This window comes from Myiozetetes cayanensis, unplaced genomic scaffold, assembly GCF_022539395.1.
Source record: "Myiozetetes cayanensis isolate MyiCay16 unplaced genomic scaffold, myiCay2020 scf2-11, whole genome shotgun sequence".
Lineage (NCBI taxonomy): Eukaryota > Metazoa > Chordata > Aves > Passeriformes > Tyrannidae > Myiozetetes > Myiozetetes cayanensis.
The window spans coordinates 18055457-18074225 of NW_026087411.1; the positions used below are offsets into that span (position 1 = coordinate 18055457).

Here is an 18769-nt window from a genome sequence, read left to right on the forward strand (position 1 = left end):
AGCAATGGAAGTGACCTGTGAGCAGGGAGAAGGAGGTCTTCCTTCTCATCACCTCTGCCCAGAGCAGGATGTTCAGTCAAGCATCACTCCCAAACAACCTCTGCCTAGACTTGAGGATGGGAGATGATAGTTACTAATACTCTGCCAGAAAGGCCTTTACCTAGTGAAAGGCTGGCATTAGACTACCAGCAGTTTCACTGGCATCACAGAAATCCATTCAACTAAGAACAACGCTCCCAGTAAACAAACAAAAGGCCAGGAGGGAAACATGAGATTTCTCCCCTTATGCTTTCCAGAAACGTACCAGAAACCCTCACATCAGAGGAGGTGAAGGAAATAACTATGAGGCCAGGAATAGCTCCACGCAGCTCGTCTTTGCCATGCAACACACAATGAGACAGACAGGAGCTCATTTTCTTTGGCCATATTTCAGATTTCCTGCAAGAAGAAAAAGGCTTGCACAGGGACATACATTATCAACTAGGTCATACTTCCCCTCACCACTCAAAGCAATCTTTTGAAGTTATTGGGCAATTTTAACTCCAGTTTATGAAAAGAGGGGCCTCAAAATTGCTTAGTTCTTTAAAGTCCTGCATAAACAGGACCAGAGAGTGATTCTTATCAGTGCCCCAAGCAAACTAAAAAGACTGAAGCATTTCATCCTTGTCAGGCATGAGGGAGGCTGCAAAGCCCTGGAGATCCACAGGAAATCAAGCTTCACTGGATTTTCAAAAAACGTATTATTATTCTAAGTGAAGGCAGGCCAAAGAAGGAAACACAACACACTAATTCTGGCTTTTGCAGAATGGTACTGCAACATCACAGCTTATGTTTCTCTTCTAAAATATGGTTCATCAACCAGCTAGCCTCTTCCCACACCAATGCCATAACTTTCCCAGCCACCTCTTCCTTATACCTGGAAGCCGTGTCCTCAACTGCAGCTTCACCTGTTCATCCAGTGATGATCTACTGACTTTATTTCCTATAGCTCTGACAGACATCTATCAGAGACAAGCTTGCCCTGTAAGAATAAACCTGTGTCAGCTGACTACAGACAACCCCAGAGCCACCTGTAACACCACTTTTTCCAACAGAGCCGCAAGACAAATGTTGTTCCAAAAGTTCTTTTGAACATCCCTAGGAAGCGTTAAGTAAAATGCTTTTTCACTCCACAAACACACCATTCCTCTTCCCAAAGCTGTGTTTTGCTGAAATGGCAGTGAGCTTTAATGAACTATTTCAGTTTTGGGTACACCTACAGGATGAGATCATAGTGTGGGTGATGTAAACTCTAATCCAGCTAAAGACTTCGGCAGAAGTCATAGCACCACTGCTAACCCAAGGTGCAGCCTAAGAGCACAAATTCTGAGGTCTCCATGAACCACTGCACTCTGTTGTGCACTGTAATTTCCTCGCTACCTTCTCCACCTTGGGCAGCACAGGCACACCATCCCATGCCAGGCACAAGATCATTGCAGTGGCACATTTTGCTGTGCCAGCCCTTGTTTGAGAACCCCAAGCTACTGCACCACTACAAAATTGCAGTTAATGCCAATAAATAGCAATGTCTCCTCTGTTGCCAGATGTCCTGTAACCAATTGCCTTGTTCCCCACAGATAAGTTATCTGTATTCATACACACAGCGTCTTAAGGAGGAGCACTCAAAATATATGAGGTTAAACTCTCCCAGAGATATCAAAGGGATACAGGAGGGAACTGCAATCCAAAGTCTAACTGTTTTAAAGGTGTCACAGACTTGCTCATGGGCTTTTAATGAATTCACCTCAAATGTGTTTTTCAAATCAAAGTCTATGTGAAAAGTAACTTTTAACAACTTACGCTAACATTTTACCAAAATTAAGATATCTTAATATAAGTTAGAACAAGCTCCCCAGCCCTCATCACATCAACAGAATGATCCTCTCACCTTAGTTCTTCAGCTACAGCCTTAGAAGTTGACCAGCTGCTAGTAGGCTTCTGTCTACCATTTGATCATAAAGGAAAAAGGTCACAGAACTCCAGATATACAATTCCCAATTCATCAATTCCCAATTCATTTCACAAGCCAAAACTTCCAAGTTTCTTGCAGAAAGTGGATTTTTGCTTAGCTCATGGTCTTTTCAAAGACAGGGAAAGACATTTAGCACCCAGAATTCCATTAAATGAGACATTTCCTGTTTTAATTTTCTCTTTAACAGGAGTAAAATGCTTCCAAGTGTCCAAGTGGCATGAAGCTCTACTTAGCACCTTCCAAAGTCAACAGAACGCTCTTTTGCCACCTATGCAGAGGGAGATGCTCATCAACAGCCTGTCACTGTGCTGCAGAAACTCAACACAGGGAATGAAAGATGGGTTATGTCATTTGTTGACAGACTCTATGAAAATAACTCTAAAAGAACAGCAAAGATCAGTTCAGGACAAAACATACTTTATTGTACTGTAATGTCAGAAGTACAAGAAAAGTACTGCAGAGAACCATGCTAATGGCGTTTTTAGGGTCTGTGAAGGACAGGAGTACAAGATAATGGGGTACTACTGTACTCAGTGCAAAAACTGATTCATTTGAGGCACAAGTACACTATTGTTTAAGCAGCTTGATTCAAGCACAGCTCTGGTATGTGATCTACTCTGTTTTCTTTCTATGTGACAATTCTATAATAAAGCTACTTTTACATGAAAGAGGCAGTAGATTCAAGTCAGGGGTGTCCAAATTGCCACTTGGCAACCAAAAAATTAAGAAAAATACTCCGCATAGTCACCCTCCCCCTTTTAGTTTCATGTATGGAGCAGTGGCTAGGGAAGAAAAGTTATTCTGAAATGTCAGAGCCCAGACCTGTTTCATTGGGTGGGGTTCCCCCCAACCACCCTTTTTCTGTGTCTGTGGGTAACTTATTTCATGTTGACCACAATTTATCCAATAAGAAAAAGAAACAGAACTAACTTGTATCTTGGATAAGAAATCATACACATCTAACATTCAAATAAATTTCAGCCCTTGAGATCTTAACTTATGGCTTAAGACACAAAGAAAGTGTTTGGGCACCCTTGAGTTAAGTTAATGAAGAGCATCTTTGCTAAAAAGGCAAGCAAGATCACTGTTTTAAACAGAGCTGACCTCTACAAGAACAAAGCAGGAATCCAAGTCACTAGTTACTACCAGGCTGACACGTACTGCTGCCCAGAAAGATAAAAATGTAACATCACAACGAAAAGGTTCAACAAAGTTGAAAGATAAAGGTTTCAACACCAGAAGCAGCATTTGAAAACAAGCTGTTTAAGTTAATCTTTTCAAGAGATGCGGATTGCATAACTCTAGGCATGAACAAACATGCTGGCAATCTTCTCCTTTTACACAGCAGCTGTGTTTAACATAGGAAGTTCTGGGTTTAAAGAAAGCTACTTGAAGAAGAATTAAGATTTGCAATTCCCTGTCTACTTAATAAGATTAGTAGAGAAAACAGAAAAAAAAAATCACTACTGAAACAGTAGTTTCTCCATGGATCCCTATCATTACAAACACAGCTGGATTTGTAAGCAACGCAAGACTAAACAGACAGCTATTATTTTATATTATTACTATGCTCATAAGTTACATCAGTTAAAGTTAAAAAAAGCCAAGCAGTTTTGCCCTATTTCAAGAATAGTTTCCAATCAACACCAGTTTTACATGGTGAATGGGACTTCACAAATAAACGAGGAATGGTGACATCTTTGGGTCAAGAATGACAAGAAATAATGGGCTCTGTGCTACCAATCAACCTCAACAAGAATATGGCACACGGGCCAGCCCAAGCCGTACCAACACTGAACCTTTAGCACTCAGCACAAATTCGGATCTCTTTACTTCAGCTAGCAAACCAGTTGAAAAGACTGGGTAAAAAAAAACAAACCAAAAAAACCCAACTAAAAACTTAAGCCAAAATTTGGAATATACTTTTTAAAAAAAATCTGAAGTTTTAAAATAATTTGATGCTGACATCAGTTTGTGCAAACTAAAAAAAAACTCACTGAATTTCTCTCTAACAAAAGACAAATCTCCTCAAATATTCTCCTTTTAGCCCACCGTATCTGTAGATACAATCTGAAATCTAACAGATGTAAATGAAAGAGAGAAAAAGATACAGCATCTGCACAACATTCTTTCTACAAACAGCTGCTGGAGGGAAAGTAAAATATAAACTGAATAAAGAAAGTAAGGTTCCATCTGAAATACTCTCACAATCTTTCCCACTCTGTAGTCCATGAATCCGACTCTGATGCTAAGGTGACAGTGTATGTAAGCAGATTTTTTTGTTGATTTTATTATACTTGAGTTTCAGTTGAAGAGAACCTGAGAAGAGACTCAGGTCTCTTCAGGAATTGTCAGATGGAACATGCTCCTCAAATCCTTCGCTCTCTCGGACCAATGCTCTTTCCAGGATGACACGGCCCTCCTTGTAGCGCTGGCTGTCTTCAGTGGCAAATTCATAGATCCAACCCAGTTTGCTGTTGCAGTTCTTGCAGCTCACGTCTCGAACCATGTGGCGGCCAGTGAGCATGACCCGATCCTGAACTTCACTGTATTGCAGATTTACCACCTGATACAAACACACAGGGGACAGGGAACAGAGAGGATTAGTCTGCCTAAGGCAAAGCTTGGTAAATGACAATCAACATTTTAAAAGCAGAGAGCCTGTGGCACTGCATGTGAACTGAGAACTGCAGCGGCATAAATCAACAGCCCTTGAAAATCTCTCTCTTGAGAAGGTAACATCATGAAGATGTGCTTCACCGGGATGCATAACCCTCACTGTTTAACTGAGAGATATGAAATGCTATGACAAGACGTACAAAAGGGCAGAGGACTGTTCAAGTTTGGGTGAGAAACTCCTGGTGAACAGCTTGTAAACTAATTTACATTAATCCAGTTGTAGCATATGTAACCCGTTTCTAGCAGCTGATGCGATCACTTATTCCCAGAACTCAGAACCAGATATTAAGAGGTACTTCTTTAAAAATCTGGGTGTGCTTTTGAAATAATTATCTAAGCAAAAGCAAGGGTCAGTGGCTGAAAACGTAGGCATGAAACGGGCACCTTTTTTTTATGCTATACTGGCAATTTAAAAGACTAGGTAGCAACACCACAAAACCAGGATTCATTGAAAAGTTGATGTCAGAACTATATCCAAACTGCTGATATAAGGTAGGATTCTAAAAGCTGGGACTGCACTGCTTTCTCAGCTTTCCACCTGCCTGTGTTTGTTCTCTCTGCTTCAGATGTAAGTTTTCTAACTGCAGAAATGCAGAAGTCAAACTTCTGTGATTAAACCCCAGTATCTAACACCAGAAAAACTTGAACTCCAGGATCCAGTGCTTATTGGATGAGAAAGAAATCAGATCCACAGCTCTTTTCTAGCTATGCAGCCTAACACTTACATGTAAGTGCTACTGACAGGACTCAGCATATCAGAAATCCCAGGGCCGAACACAGTTAAGCAAAGAGATTACTGACACTCTCTCAACCCTGCCCACGGCTAAATGGCTGTCAAGAAAAAAACAAAACCAAAACACACCAACTATTATATGACCAGGAACTTTGCAAGAAAGCAAAGGGCAATCACAGTTTTTTTCAATGAGTCTGATGGACAAGTCTATATGGAAGGGTTAATAAATAAATATTACCATTTACTCAAAAGTTTTAAAATTTTTAAATTTTAAATACTTGCGTATTTTAATCTGTTGCATTTGGTCAATTAAAAATACATTAAACTAAAACACAGTATTACTGCCCGTAAAAGAGACATTAGTTGTCAGAATACTGTTAGTTTAAATGCGTTCTAGAAGTTAAACAGAATAGTTTTTAGACTTTTTTTTTTAATTAAGTAAAAGTGCAAATGCCTTTGAAACTCTCTGATAGACACAAGACACCTTCAGAGTGAATTTGAGGTTCATATTACAAAAGTCTCCAAAGTTAAAACTCCATACATCTTGGCATGATGCCTCTATATACACAATCCTCTTTGCAGTCTTTCAATATTGCAGATAAACTAATTCAGATAGTTTGTCATCAATAGTAAATGTCTACCTTGACTTCAAAAACAGTTGAATAAAACAAAATAAAAATTAAAAAAATTAAATAGTAATTACACAACACTTTAGCCAAGAAGTTTTTGGCTTCTCTGATGACATCGTTATCCCACAAACTCATTTTTCAGAAGTAAATAGCAGTTCCTCCTCAGCTTCTTACCAACCTTGTTAAAAAGAAAGGCTCTTCCTGTGGCTCCGGTGAAACGAGTGGAGATGAGTTCGGAACGGTTGGTCAGAATCGTGTCGCAGTTTGCACAGGAGAACAGGCGAGTGCCACCAATATGATCCAGGAAAATTCTTCCCATTTTTAGAACTGATGTAAGTTTACACTCAAGACCTGAAAGCAAAAGGAGAAGATCATGTACATGTAAAAAAAAAAGGCACAGAAAAAAAAAAAAAGAAAAAAAAAATTCCCAACACCCTACATACGGTAGAACATTCTGCAAACCAATTCAGGTAATGATTGAAGGGAGTCCTTCTTTCACAGGCGAGTTACTAAACTCACAGTCGGCCTTCACCCTCTCTCATTAAGACAAGTTCTTTCCCAAAGTGACCATCTTACAATAACACGACCTAGATACAAACTAATTACATTAACGGAGAAAAACATCAACGGAAAGCTTTAAAATATAGTTCAGACATTTACAGACCCTCTACTCAACCCTACAGTTCTTCAGAAGCTTTTACGTCCTTTAATATTGAAATTCCAATCCACTATATTCCCAACAACTTAGTGAGCACTGGGGAATGAAGAACTGAGCACTGACATTGAGTCACCAATTACAGCCTAATTTTCCCATGTCACCCGCCCCCCCTTTTAAAAAAATATATATTTATTTTGTCACTTCCCCTAAGCTTTGCATAATTTATGACACACACCACCATCACCCCGAATGCCTGCCTGCTGCATTTGACTTGACACTGGTTTCATACACATACCAATATAGGAAAGGTTTGGATGCTATTTCACATAATAAACAATCCACCCAGTCTTTACACGAGACTGTACCATATACAAATATTTAAAGTTGTCTAGTGTAAATACAAAATACTGCGACATTTATCCAAGATGTTTCCAAAGCTTCATCATTAAAATACCTGAGCAATTACAATAAGCCAAAAAAAAAAAAAAAAAAAAAGAAGGAAAAAGAAAGAGACACCTTACAAAGTTTATAGCAGCAGATCTGCAGTACTTGACAATTCAGCCTCTTCACTGCTTGGGAAAATTAAAGTGTCTCACCAACTTTATACCAACCAACATAAACTTCTCATAGTTAACTAGTGAGTAGGCACAGAACATATCAGCTGAAAACTTAACTCACAAAGGATGATGTAACATGACAAACGAATTAAATGATGTTATTTCCCTTTCAACTGCAGAAGTTTTATGACTAAATACCTATAGTTAAACATGTTAAATGTAACTCTATTTATGCTTCAGATGTGGAATCAGAAAAGCATATTGTCTCTGCTTTTGTCATGCACAGAAACACGAAGTAAATCTGACACACTGCATTATTAACGTTGTGTGGGCTTTACTTTTCAGAGCAGCAGATACTCTGCTGTTCATAGAGAAATTAATCAAATTTTGTGCTCATCAAGTTGAATATTCTAAGTCAAATGCCTTCAAGAAGCGCAAATACCTAAATTAAACTCATTTCAAGTCTTAGGGGATCAGTTTCTTAAAGCTTCCTCTGACATGCACAAAGCAAATGGACTAAAACATGCACCTAAACACACGAAATTTAACACACTGTTTTTACATGGAAAAATCAGAAGTCACCGACATAATGATTTTTTTCCCAATTGCTTTATTTCACCACTTAGTTTTCCTACAATGTGTAGCAACAAAAAGGGTTTCTAAATTGAACAGAGTGATTTTAGCACAGGTTCCTTACAAGCATATTTTTCAAATCACTATTAATCTTCTGTATCCCATTTGAAGGATACATAAAAATTCAAAGTGATGGAACGACTCTTTCCTTTAAATTTCTCTTCTTCAAAAGATAAATAAAACAGGTCTTCAATCTGACAAAAATATTTCATAGACTCAGCTGAGTGTTAGAGGTGTGACTCCCTGTGACTCCACTCAAAATATAGAAGGCATTTTCATTACATTTCTCTAAGCATTATATCTTCCTAATACTTCTTTATCTTTCCTAGCAAGCAAAGGCAAAAGAAAAAATTAAAATGTGAATGGTGACAGAATGAAGGAAAATAAACAGACAATAAGTGTGAATAAACAAGTATCAGTCAAAGTCTCCAGCCAAAAGAAACCACAAGTACAAGCAATAAAGGCAATTGTAACAGATATGCCCATAAGGCACTTGGCCTAGCTCCATGTGCCATCCTAACTAATTTTGGATAATGTCATATTTGTGCTGATTGTATTGTGGATTAAAAACAATTAACTGATCATAAGTTACTGTAAATGTGGAATCAGCATCCAAAGGGATATTTCTTTCAGGGTAAACACAAAGCTTAGCCCATCAGTATTTTTAGAAGCTAACGTAAAATAATTCCAAACCCATCCCTCTCATACCAAGAGCAACACAAACACTATGCTTGGCGACCAGAACAGATCCATTACACAGACTGACCTTGCACAGTATGAAAACTGCCATTTTGAAAAACACATCTAAACACTTAAACTGCAAGTACATCACCTACCTAAAATCATACCTCATGTTACTGCACTCAGAAAAGCAGTAATCCAGAGAGACTAAAAATTAAATACTTCAGAGGAGAGCACAAACGTAATTCTTACAAGCAAGTTAAAAGTCAAAGCAACATACAAATGTATTACTTCTGGATATGGCACCATGCATGGACTGAAGTGTTGAGTCCTGAAGATACTGAACATTAAAATAAATGCATAAATATAATCTAAGACTAAAGGCTGAAAAACATGCTAGTAACACAAGGCCTGAAATCTCCAGTTATCTGTGTAATCCCAAAGAGCTAAAAGTAACCTCATCAAGTATCTAAATGAGAAATAAACTTGTAATAAGGTTTGGGTCCCAACAGAAAGAAAATATGAGATTCATTTGATGGTACCAAAAGGCTGTGAGAATTCAGACTGAAGTCACAGTAGACTCTAACAAACCAGTTGGTACCAGAACACTTTTCTTCAGAATACAGTGCATAAGAAAATGTATATTCTTGAAAACAATATATGTTTTAAAATTTAGAAAATTACATTCTACAATCAACATTATAACAGTCAAAACAATGTAGAATTTGCATATGTTTTCTTAAGAAACTGCTAGAATTCTGTAATCTTACTAGAACGTCTAACTTTTAAAAAGTAACCTCTACACTTAACTACTGCCTGGTAGACTTCAGTCAAAATATATAGCACTCAGCAGCTACCTCAGTCCTTAGTTTTGATTGCTGCAGGATTTCAATGAATCCATAGGGATCCAGCTGAAGTGTTGTAAAACCTTAAGTCACCTTAAGTCTTTATGGTACTGCTCACAGTGGTAAAAAGGAGGAAAAAAATTACAAAATGACTGCTAGTAATGCAGCCTTCAAATGCCACCCTCGATCATGAACTTTCTAAAGAAATAAGCTAGCATGGAAATTTTGCCTTTTCCTCTCCTATATCAAAAAGTTAATTTCAACTTGGAATCATTTCACGCTTTCCCCTCCCGTTTCCACGGCCCTGCCATCCCCCAGCTAAAAACACAGCATTTACTTATCAGATGAAATCAGAAGATACTTGCTGTGGATAAAGACTCTTCCCTCCTTATGTAAGGATACTGAATCCTGGAGGGTATACTCACTGTGCACAGGAGAAAAACATAATAGCACAACAGAACAAGGGAAAGCAATTTTCCATTGCTCTCAGGTTCCTGTCCCTTACATACAGAAGTGGTGTGTATGAAGTCACCCAGGATAACTGTAATTTTTTTTCCTATAGTTTCACTACCTATGTAAAAGGTGCAGGCATCTATTTATGTTCACACATACATAACTGATCTGAAAAAGCCACTTCTAGGTAGCCTCTATAGGCAGTGGGAGGGCTCTCTTAAATGAAGAGAAGCCAAAGAATTGTGAAACATTAAAGCATTTCTAAAGCTTAAGATCCTCCAAATAGGGGGAGGAAAATGCATTAAGTGCACTTACCCATTCATCCACTCTCTACACTTAAAAACAGGGAAAATAACTTCCTCTAATTCAGAGAGGCAGTCAAGTTCTTTATTGCTATTTACAGCCCCAGAAAGTGACCCTACTGTATCACACCAATTCCATCATGCTACTAGCAGAATTTTCAGAAGCGGTTGACAGGAATCTTGGTTATTCACAGAACTAAATGCGGAGGAAAGAACAGATTTTTCTTTTGGGCCTATAATTTAATTTTTAAAATCGGCTAAGCATTCTTCATTGGGTGTGTATCAGTGAAGTGCTAATGACCTTGCCTTCATGCAAATTACCAAACACAAGTCATAATATTAAACACAAGTCATAATAGCAAATTAATGGCTGCAATGTAAAAAAGGAAGACTTACTTTCATTAATGGGGTATAAAGTATCTACTGCTTGTCAAATCTCCACAGTTCCAGAAGACGGGTACTTTTATGAACTGAGAGATGATGACACTGTGTCAATATTCAGCACCCAGACCACCACTATCAACCTGCATTCTTGAGAGGACCTTTAGGAGAACAATCAATGATAGCTCACATGACCCTCCTAGCCAGTCTTGTAGACAGTGCATTATTCTGACAATATAAACCTCGATACTACTTGTTAATCATACTGTGAATCACTTCCTCCCTGCATGCCTCTCCAGTGAGTGCATGGACAGACAGGAAACACAGGCACTGTGGTTAATGCTATGACAGGATTCCTAGAGCAGTAGCTCCCAAACTTCCACCTGTTTTTCAGTGTTGATTTCGGCAACACTGAGCAACAGCTGTCAAAGAGCTGACATTCAACAGCTTCAATTTGGCTGCTGTCTGCACACAGACCTGAAACCACCTGGTTGGTATTTGTACTACCTAATCTGCCTACCTTCACAAGCAATGAAGAACCAAAAAGTAACATGAAGAATTATTTATTAACATTTTTAAAACTAACAGTCAGTGTTTTCTTGTCCCGGAATGCATCTCTTGAAGCCACAGGACCATCAACACCTGGGAGACCCAGCAGGCACTTTCTATATACACACTGGATTGTGGATATTTCACAGGAGGAGCCTCAGTGTTGCTTCAGCACCATCTACTGCGTCTCAGATCTACAACAGAGAACAGCTGCTAGTTAAAGGACCAAAAATTATGACAGTGTCTCTTCCACCATTTCACCAGCTAAAAACTTTTCCCTTTGTGATTAAATAAGCACTCTCTGCCCCATGAAACAGGGTCATGCATTTCCCTAGGCAGAGTGAAACATTCTCAAGGGGTACTTACCCTGGAATCAGGCTTAAACTTCATCATCGCATCTCAGGAACTGGGCTTAAGCTTCCTCTTCTTGTTTTGGAGATGGACAAAAGAGAAAAAAGAGTTCTTAGCAGAGCTACACAAGACCACACGTCGAAGTGTCACTGGGTAAGTAAAAAATAAAACTTGCTCCCTACCTTCCCAGGTTTCCGCTGCTCAGAGGTTGGGGTGCATTTGAAAACACACACGTGGTCAGTCTCTTAGGAGGTCTGAGATTCAACTCCGCCACCGACTTCTGAGGCTGTCAAAGTTAGCAGGGCCTGGCCTCTGCCTACATGCAGAATTGAAACCACCACATGTAGCCAAATGCGAAGAGAGAAAGTGAGCTGGAACAGTATGCTGTGCTCATTAGAACCATCCAGCTACTGTAGCAAACTGTAAAAGGAATGTAATACAGTCCAATGACTGAAGAGGCTTTGGCAAAGCAATGAACAAGCTGCCTTGCAGGATGAAACTGCATTTGTGCAAGTTGCAGTAGTGTCATTTTGTGTTGCAAAGTGGCTTTTTTCCTGGGTAAGGTGAATGCTGTGTTGGTATTTAAATGCATTAACATTATATTGGTGCATGCAAACACTAATAGAGGGTAGTTTGTTTCAATTTTACAGAGAGCAGAGCCATACAGATGGGTGCTTGTTTCTCATACAGACCCTGTATCTCAGCATCTTCCACAGAGTAACTTACACCCTCACAATACTCTTGCTAGATAACATAGTAAAGTATTAGTTGACAAATGGCATCAGACTCAGATTAACTTTCTTTCTACTACACAGAGTCCAAATGCAGCAACTATTCCTGACTCCGTGTTTCTTTCCCCCTTTCTTCTTCCCCTTCCCTTTCTGTCTCACTTTTCCCCTTCCAATTCTTCCACAGTTTTCAAGAAAGCTTTATTTCTTGGTTTTGTAATAAATTTATTCTTATACTAATTAGGCAGCTGAGACGACTTTTGCCTATGAATCCATTCTGCAACTTTCAGAAATCTAAACTAATTTAGATTTCCTGTTTTCACCAGTCTTAGCACCGAAATGATACAAAATTTCACCCAAAGACACCACTGGTTTCATGAGTCATTAAAAAAAAAATCCAATAAGCAACCTTTAAAGAAATTAAGACAGCTATCATCCAGACTTTCAAACAAACTATGTAAAAGTGGCAGAAAAGGTGCTAGTATGTTAAGTGCACCTCAGCAAGAAATTTTTATATTAACAGAAAAAACTTCTAAATGTAGGTAAGGCCTCCAAAACTTGAGAGAGCCTTGCTAACAAACATCCACAATGCACAGGCATTTCACCTACACATTTAACAAGGCATTTTAAAGTTAAATCTTGCTTAGGGGAAGTAGTATTTCAGCAAGAGCTGGGCAACTCAAGATTTCAACACAGGTCAAATGACAGTAAACAAACATGAACCAATGACCTAAGTTTGACACCACCACTTCAAGCTCGTGAGGACTACCATCAGAGGGAATGTTAAATGCACATATATAAATACGTGTACACGTGTGTACAACTCTCTGTCTGTGACAAGTAACAAATCTGGCCTGTTCTTGTCATCTTCTCTACTGAGTTTTGAGGTGCAATTGCTGTAGTCTGCACACAAGTGGCAGCCCCACCTGAAACTCACTCATCATCATTATTAAAATCTATATAAAAACAACAACATCTGCATCTCTAAATCAAGCACTTCCACAACTACGGAAGTGAAAGTAACAGATGACAGAAGCGCCCAAATAGTATTTCTACAGACTAACATTAGAAAAAGAGAGTAGCACTTAAAAATATAGTTTTGTTTGTCACAGACACGACTTGAACTCAGCTATCCAGAATGAGTCTATATGTAAAAGCATTACATGTATAGCAGTTATATACAGTCACGTGAGGGAATGTTTACAACTACGGAGCAAGTTCCCTCCCTTTCTGCCATCAGTCACAATCATGACTTATGTTAATGGTTAACCTACTGCCATTATTTGCTGACATCAAGAGCTGCTCTGCGACACCTACCACTTTCGAAAGAGCCCTGCCCTGTGTTTCTCTCTCAGGAGACGTGTGTACTTGCCTTGTTGTTCCCTCAGTCTAACCCTGACACCAAGTTTTTTGTTTAAAGAAACTAAAGGCAACTAATTCATTAAATTCTACGTCTGTATCAGTCCAAAACATGGTCTTTATTCTTAAATAAACACGATGGATTAATCTAATCTGTATCTGCTTGCACAGTAGAACTAAGGGCTGTGCACAGAGTAACAAATGAACCAGACAGACAACAGTCTTCGCATTCCTTTTTGCTTGGACTTAGAACCTTTCTGAGAGGTTTTCCAGGGCGGAAAAGCGCTTGCAGAATATTTCAGCTCCCTGGGAATCCATACTTCCACGGGGAAAAACCCAGCGCTGACAGGCGAAGCCGCCTCGCTGCTGGGCGAGCCGCGAGCACCTCCATAAAGCAAACCACCACCGCTGGATCCCTGACAGCATCCCCCGGGAATTCCCTGTCCGGCGGGGACACCGGGGAGCGGCCGAACCGGCAGCACCTTTGCACGGGGAGGGGGAGCGACGCGTCAGGCGGCGGGGCCGCCACCCCCCGTGCGGCCGGGCAGGGCGGTTCAACCCCCGCGTAACCCTCCCCTGCGCTGGCCCGGCCGGGGCCCGGCGCGGCGCTGTGCGCAGGATGGGGGTGTCGGTGCGGATCCCGATCCCGGTGCCGATCCCGGTGCGGGTGCCGCGCGCACACAAAGCCGCGCGCGCGGGGGCGGTCCCGGGCCCGGCCGTCACGGGGGCGCGCGCAGCCAACCGGGGCCGTCCCGGCCCGTCCCCCCCCCGGCAGCGCAGGAGCCCTGACAACAAACAGCAGGAAACAGCTGACGGGGAGGCACCGCCGCCGCCGCCGCCTCCGCCGCGACGAGGGGCCGTGCCCGGGCCCACAGCCGCCCTCCCACCCTGCACCGAGCCGCCGAGTCGCCCCCTCTTCCCGCACCGGGCCCGGGCACGGCCCCTCGCCCACCCGCCCGGGGCTCCGCGCAAGAACGGGCCCGAAAAGTTGCCCGGCGTGGGGCCGGGGGAGGAAGTTGTGTCGGCGGCGGCGGGGAGGGGGTGCTCGGTGCCGGCCGCCGCCGGGAAGGCTGGGCGGCGCTGGGAGGCACTGACGGAGGAGGGGACGCGGTGGGGAAGGCCGGTGCTTTGTGGCGGCGCCGGCGCGCAGCGGGGCCGGCAGGGCCGGCCGCTGCCCCTCTCCGCACCGCCGGACCGGACCAGAGCGGCTCGCCCGGAGGCTCCACCGCGGCCCGACAGACACAGTGTCGCGGCGCGGAGCGGCGACCGCCACCGCCCTCCCCAGCCGCCCCAGCCTCCCCGGGCGGCGCGGGGCGGGCACGGCCTCCGCCGGGTTACCTGGCGCCAGAGAGCGGCGGCGGCGGTAGCAGCAGCTCCGTGCCCGGTGTCTCCCCCCCTCCACGGCCCCGCCGCTCCGGATCGGCCGCGCGGCTCCGCCCCGCCGTGGCCCCGCCCCGCCACCCGTCGGTCAGCGCCGCCAAGGCCACTCCCCCCGCCATTGCCACGCCCCGCGCCCGTCAATCAGCGAGGCCGAGGCTCCGCCCCCGCCGCCTCGCGCCCCGCCCCGGGTTCGCCTCAGGGCTGCGGGCGGCGGGGCGCGCCGGGTCGGGGAGTCACGGAATCATCGATTCACCGAAACTGGAAGAGACCTTTTAAGATCATCCAGTCCAATCCAACCGTCCACCCAGCACCGCCACTATAAACCCCTAAACCACTAAACCAGATCACACAGTGCCAGATCGAGACGCCTCTTGAACACCTCCAGGGGTGTGACTCCAACCACCCAGGGCAACCCATTCCAGCCCTAACAGTGGGTTTTTTTTTTCTAATATCTAATCTGAATCTCCCTTGTCTCTACTTGAAGCCATTTCCTCTGGTCCTCTCACTGCAGGCACGACAGAAGAGACCGGCCCCCACCTCACCACACCCTCCTTTCAGGTGGTTGTAGAGAGCGATGAGGTCCCCGCCTCAGCCACCTCTTCTCCAAAGTAAACAAACCCAGCTCCCTCAGCCATTCCTCATAAGACTTGTTGTCTACACCCTTCACAAGCCTTGTTGCTTTGTCCTGCCCTGGCAATGGGTTTCCCCGCACCACAGGGGCCCAACGAGTGTTTGAGGTGGGGATGTCAGCCACATCCCCACTTCAGTGATCATGCTGATTGCAGAGTTTCAGGCCATTCCAGTTGAAGTCTTTGCTGGATACCTCAAACACTCTCCACGGTGGAGATGAAAGATCAGAGGAGAATGAGGGAAAGGGTTGGTAGCCATTCTTGGCCACTGGTTGCAAGAGCTATCAGTTCCCTGCCAGTTTTAATGGTTCAGTGCTTACGCACTGATTGCCTCCTTGACAAACAAATAGTGGTCTTGGCCAAAATAGAACGAAAAAAATCCTTTTCAGTTGCTAGTTATGAAAAAGAGGTGCAAAAAGCTGTTGTTTTCCTTCTATGAGGCAATCCATGATGTTTTAAGGATTTCTGTTCTAATACCATCTTAAACAAAGTATTTTTCATGTAGGGCGATTCCTGGGTCTATCCATGTGGTATCACCAGAGGAGCTGCAGAAATGGCAGGAAGGAACAAGCCAGCAGGACTCTTCTGGCATTTCGCACAGAGGCAAAGAGACGTCTCTGTGTATGTATAGCATGCAGGACATGCTTATACGCCCAGTTGCTGTTCTTCAGCTGGTGTCTTCTTGCATGGATTCTCTTACTATTAGAAATATCCAGGTAGAGGGGTACACCACTGCCTGCATGAGGGTAGACAGTCAGTGGGGGTCAACATCAACACATTGAGAACTGCTGTTTGCTTTGAACAGATCTCCAGAAAATCAGATCCCTTCAGTATGGTTAGCTCTGGCCTGATCCTGCATAGAGCTGAGCATTGACATTGCTCTCTGACCTGTCATCAACCCCTCTTTAGATCATGCAAGGTGAGGGAAAGGCACTGGAGCACTCTGTCAGATAGCAATCACCACTTAGTTAATGGCACGGGAACAGCAGATGTACTAAGGATATTAGAAGAAAGCCATAAAGACCATGCCTGGGGTCCAATTTACCACCAGCAAATGGAGGAAATAACTGGTCTAACATGCCCTGTTTGTTAATAGGTTGACCTCATCTGCTGCTGTGCCTCACCGAGTAACTGTGAGCTGTGTTCCCACTGAATCTGCTCAGTCTCGTCACGGGAGCTATGTGAAGGTCTACGTCTTATTCATCTCTGCAAAGCTCCTGTAGAGATTGCCATAAACAAAGCCAAAGCAGAGCAAAAAGAGAGCCAAAGCAGTGATTCTTTAGTCAGTGCTGGTGACTGGGTTTTATCTGAGGACTTGTGAGCTCACTGCTCAGCTCTGCTGCTGAGGCATCCCTACATCCCAGGGCAAGACAGTTCTTTCTGCCTCATTTTGCCTCTGTAAAATACGAAGAGTGATGCTCCCTGCCTTACTGGGAGATTGTGTGTCTGCTTAAGTACTGTTCTGCAGTCTGGGCATATGGAGGGGATGTATGCTTGAACGTTGCAATCATCATAATAATATTAGCATGAAAATAAAGCAAAGCCCAAACCTATGAATAGAATTAAATTCTCAGCAATAAGAAGGGTAGCTGTACCAATCAGAAATAAACCAAATGGACCATGAGACAAGCAGAGAATGGATTAGCCTGTGCTTGACAGATGGTGCCAGGGACTGATGTTTTTATTTCCCTCACAGAGGAGCTTAGAGGAAGGGGGGCAGGGAAGGGTGAGGTAGGGCATGTTTAATAGAACAAAGCATCAGGCTGTAGCAGCTCTGCTGAGAAACAACAAAAATACCAAAAGCAATTTCCAATTAGCTTGTAAGGGGCATGCTACATATCAGCTAGAGGTGAAAAACAGGAACAGGAATATTGTACCACATGACACTTTTAATTTTCAAAGCAGCCTGAAAACATTAATTAATCCTCCTCTGATATAGGGAAATGCAGTGCAGTCAGCAGTTTGTTCCTTTACTTCTCATGCCAGGTTTTGGGAAGACCCTGGGCTTTTTCCACAGCTGATTCATATCACAATAGCTCAGATTACTCTGGAGGAGCCAGTCCTCTGTGCAGCACTACAGAGCAGAAAAGGTGGTGTTAGATCTGGAACTTAATGAACCAGAGAGAGGGGACATGCCCAACAGCCTTAGTAAGACTCACCTTTAATATTCGTCCCATCTAAATCCATTTGTCAGTGCTGTGAGCAACACTATAGGAAGCATTTCAGAGAAAATGGTGTGACTGAGGAATTAATCACAATCTCAGACAGAACTGTGCAGTGAAACTCAAGCGTCAACATTTTTGTCTAATTAACACCTGTGACAAAACTTAGTGGAATTCAGAGGGAAAGGAGGACGTCCCATTGAATGAGTGTCAGGGCTTGGGGGCTGCTTTTGCACGTCTTCTGTCTTTAAAAAGAAAATGTTACAGCTTGGTGCTTCATTTCTAGAACCACTAATAACTTTTCAGTACACTTGTGGATTCCCGTGTGGTGAAGTTGAGCCTACCAATCCAGGCATGCCTGAGGAGGGACAGTGATGTAGCGGGATTTTCCACTGCTCTTTCTCCCTTGCCCAGGATTTCTGGCAGCAGAGAGGAGGCAGCAGAAATACAAAGCCAGACTTACGGGCTGTGATCTCTCTGAGAGACAGCTTGACTCCTAGCTGCCTCCTCTATGCCTTCTCAGCTTTGCCTTGCATCAAAGGCTGGGTTCATCCCACGAGCTGCTCTTGTTTTTTGGCAGTGGCTACTGGTAGCCTGTGTTTTTGCAGAGGAGATGGTACAGCCTGCAGCATCATTCTCGTACACTAAGCCTACCGACACACACACAGAATTTAGTTACCTTTCATTTCCCATCACAACCTGACACCTATTGCTTTTGGTTCACCTGAAAGCCGACACGGGCACGAGTGCCATTTACAGATACTTTTTCAGATTACTATGTTTTTGCCAGGGGAAACTATTTGTACAGTTAATCTCAACATCAGAAAGTGAAGATCAGTGATGAAGCAGTCCTTCCATACCCTCTCTGTAATGGCAGAGCTGGCCTCATTACCATGTCACCATATCTAGTAGCTGTTGGACAGATTTTAAAAGGTGTTTAAGTGTAAAACCCCAAAGCACTCAGGAGCCATATCAGAGAAAGTATTTAATGTCCAAAGAGGGACTTAAGCTTTATGTGCCATTATTAAGACATCAGGAATAGAGCCAGT

General features: G+C 43.0%; 1 protein-coding gene across 5 annotated transcripts; it reads right to left on the reverse strand.

The window, feature by feature from the left end:
* Positions 1 to 2407: 2407 nt before the first annotated feature.
* On the reverse strand, positions 2408 to 14944 carry YPEL5 (yippee like 5). 5 transcript variants are annotated; one of them, XM_050316463.1, is made up of 6 exons: positions 14888 to 14908; positions 11645 to 11882; positions 11478 to 11537; positions 11149 to 11305; positions 6231 to 6403; positions 2408 to 4577 (listed from the first exon to the last, which is right to left on the reverse strand). In XM_050316463.1, exons 5-6 carry the CDS (start codon positions 6369 to 6371, stop codon positions 4353 to 4355), a joined length of 366 nt encoding a protein of 121 aa, XP_050172420.1. In that variant the 5' UTR covers positions 6372 to 6403; positions 11149 to 11305; positions 11478 to 11537; positions 11645 to 11882; positions 14888 to 14908; the 3' UTR covers positions 2408 to 4352. The 5 variants fall into 5 exon arrangements, with proteins under 5 accessions (XP_050172420.1, XP_050172422.1, XP_050172424.1 ...); XM_050316465.1 differs by lacking the exon at positions 14888 to 14908 and adding an exon at positions 10578 to 10651 and having other exon boundaries at positions 11645 to 13836; XM_050316467.1 differs by lacking the exons at positions 11149 to 11305; positions 14888 to 14908 and having other exon boundaries at positions 11645 to 13836.
* Positions 14945 to 18769: the final 3825 nt, after the last annotated feature.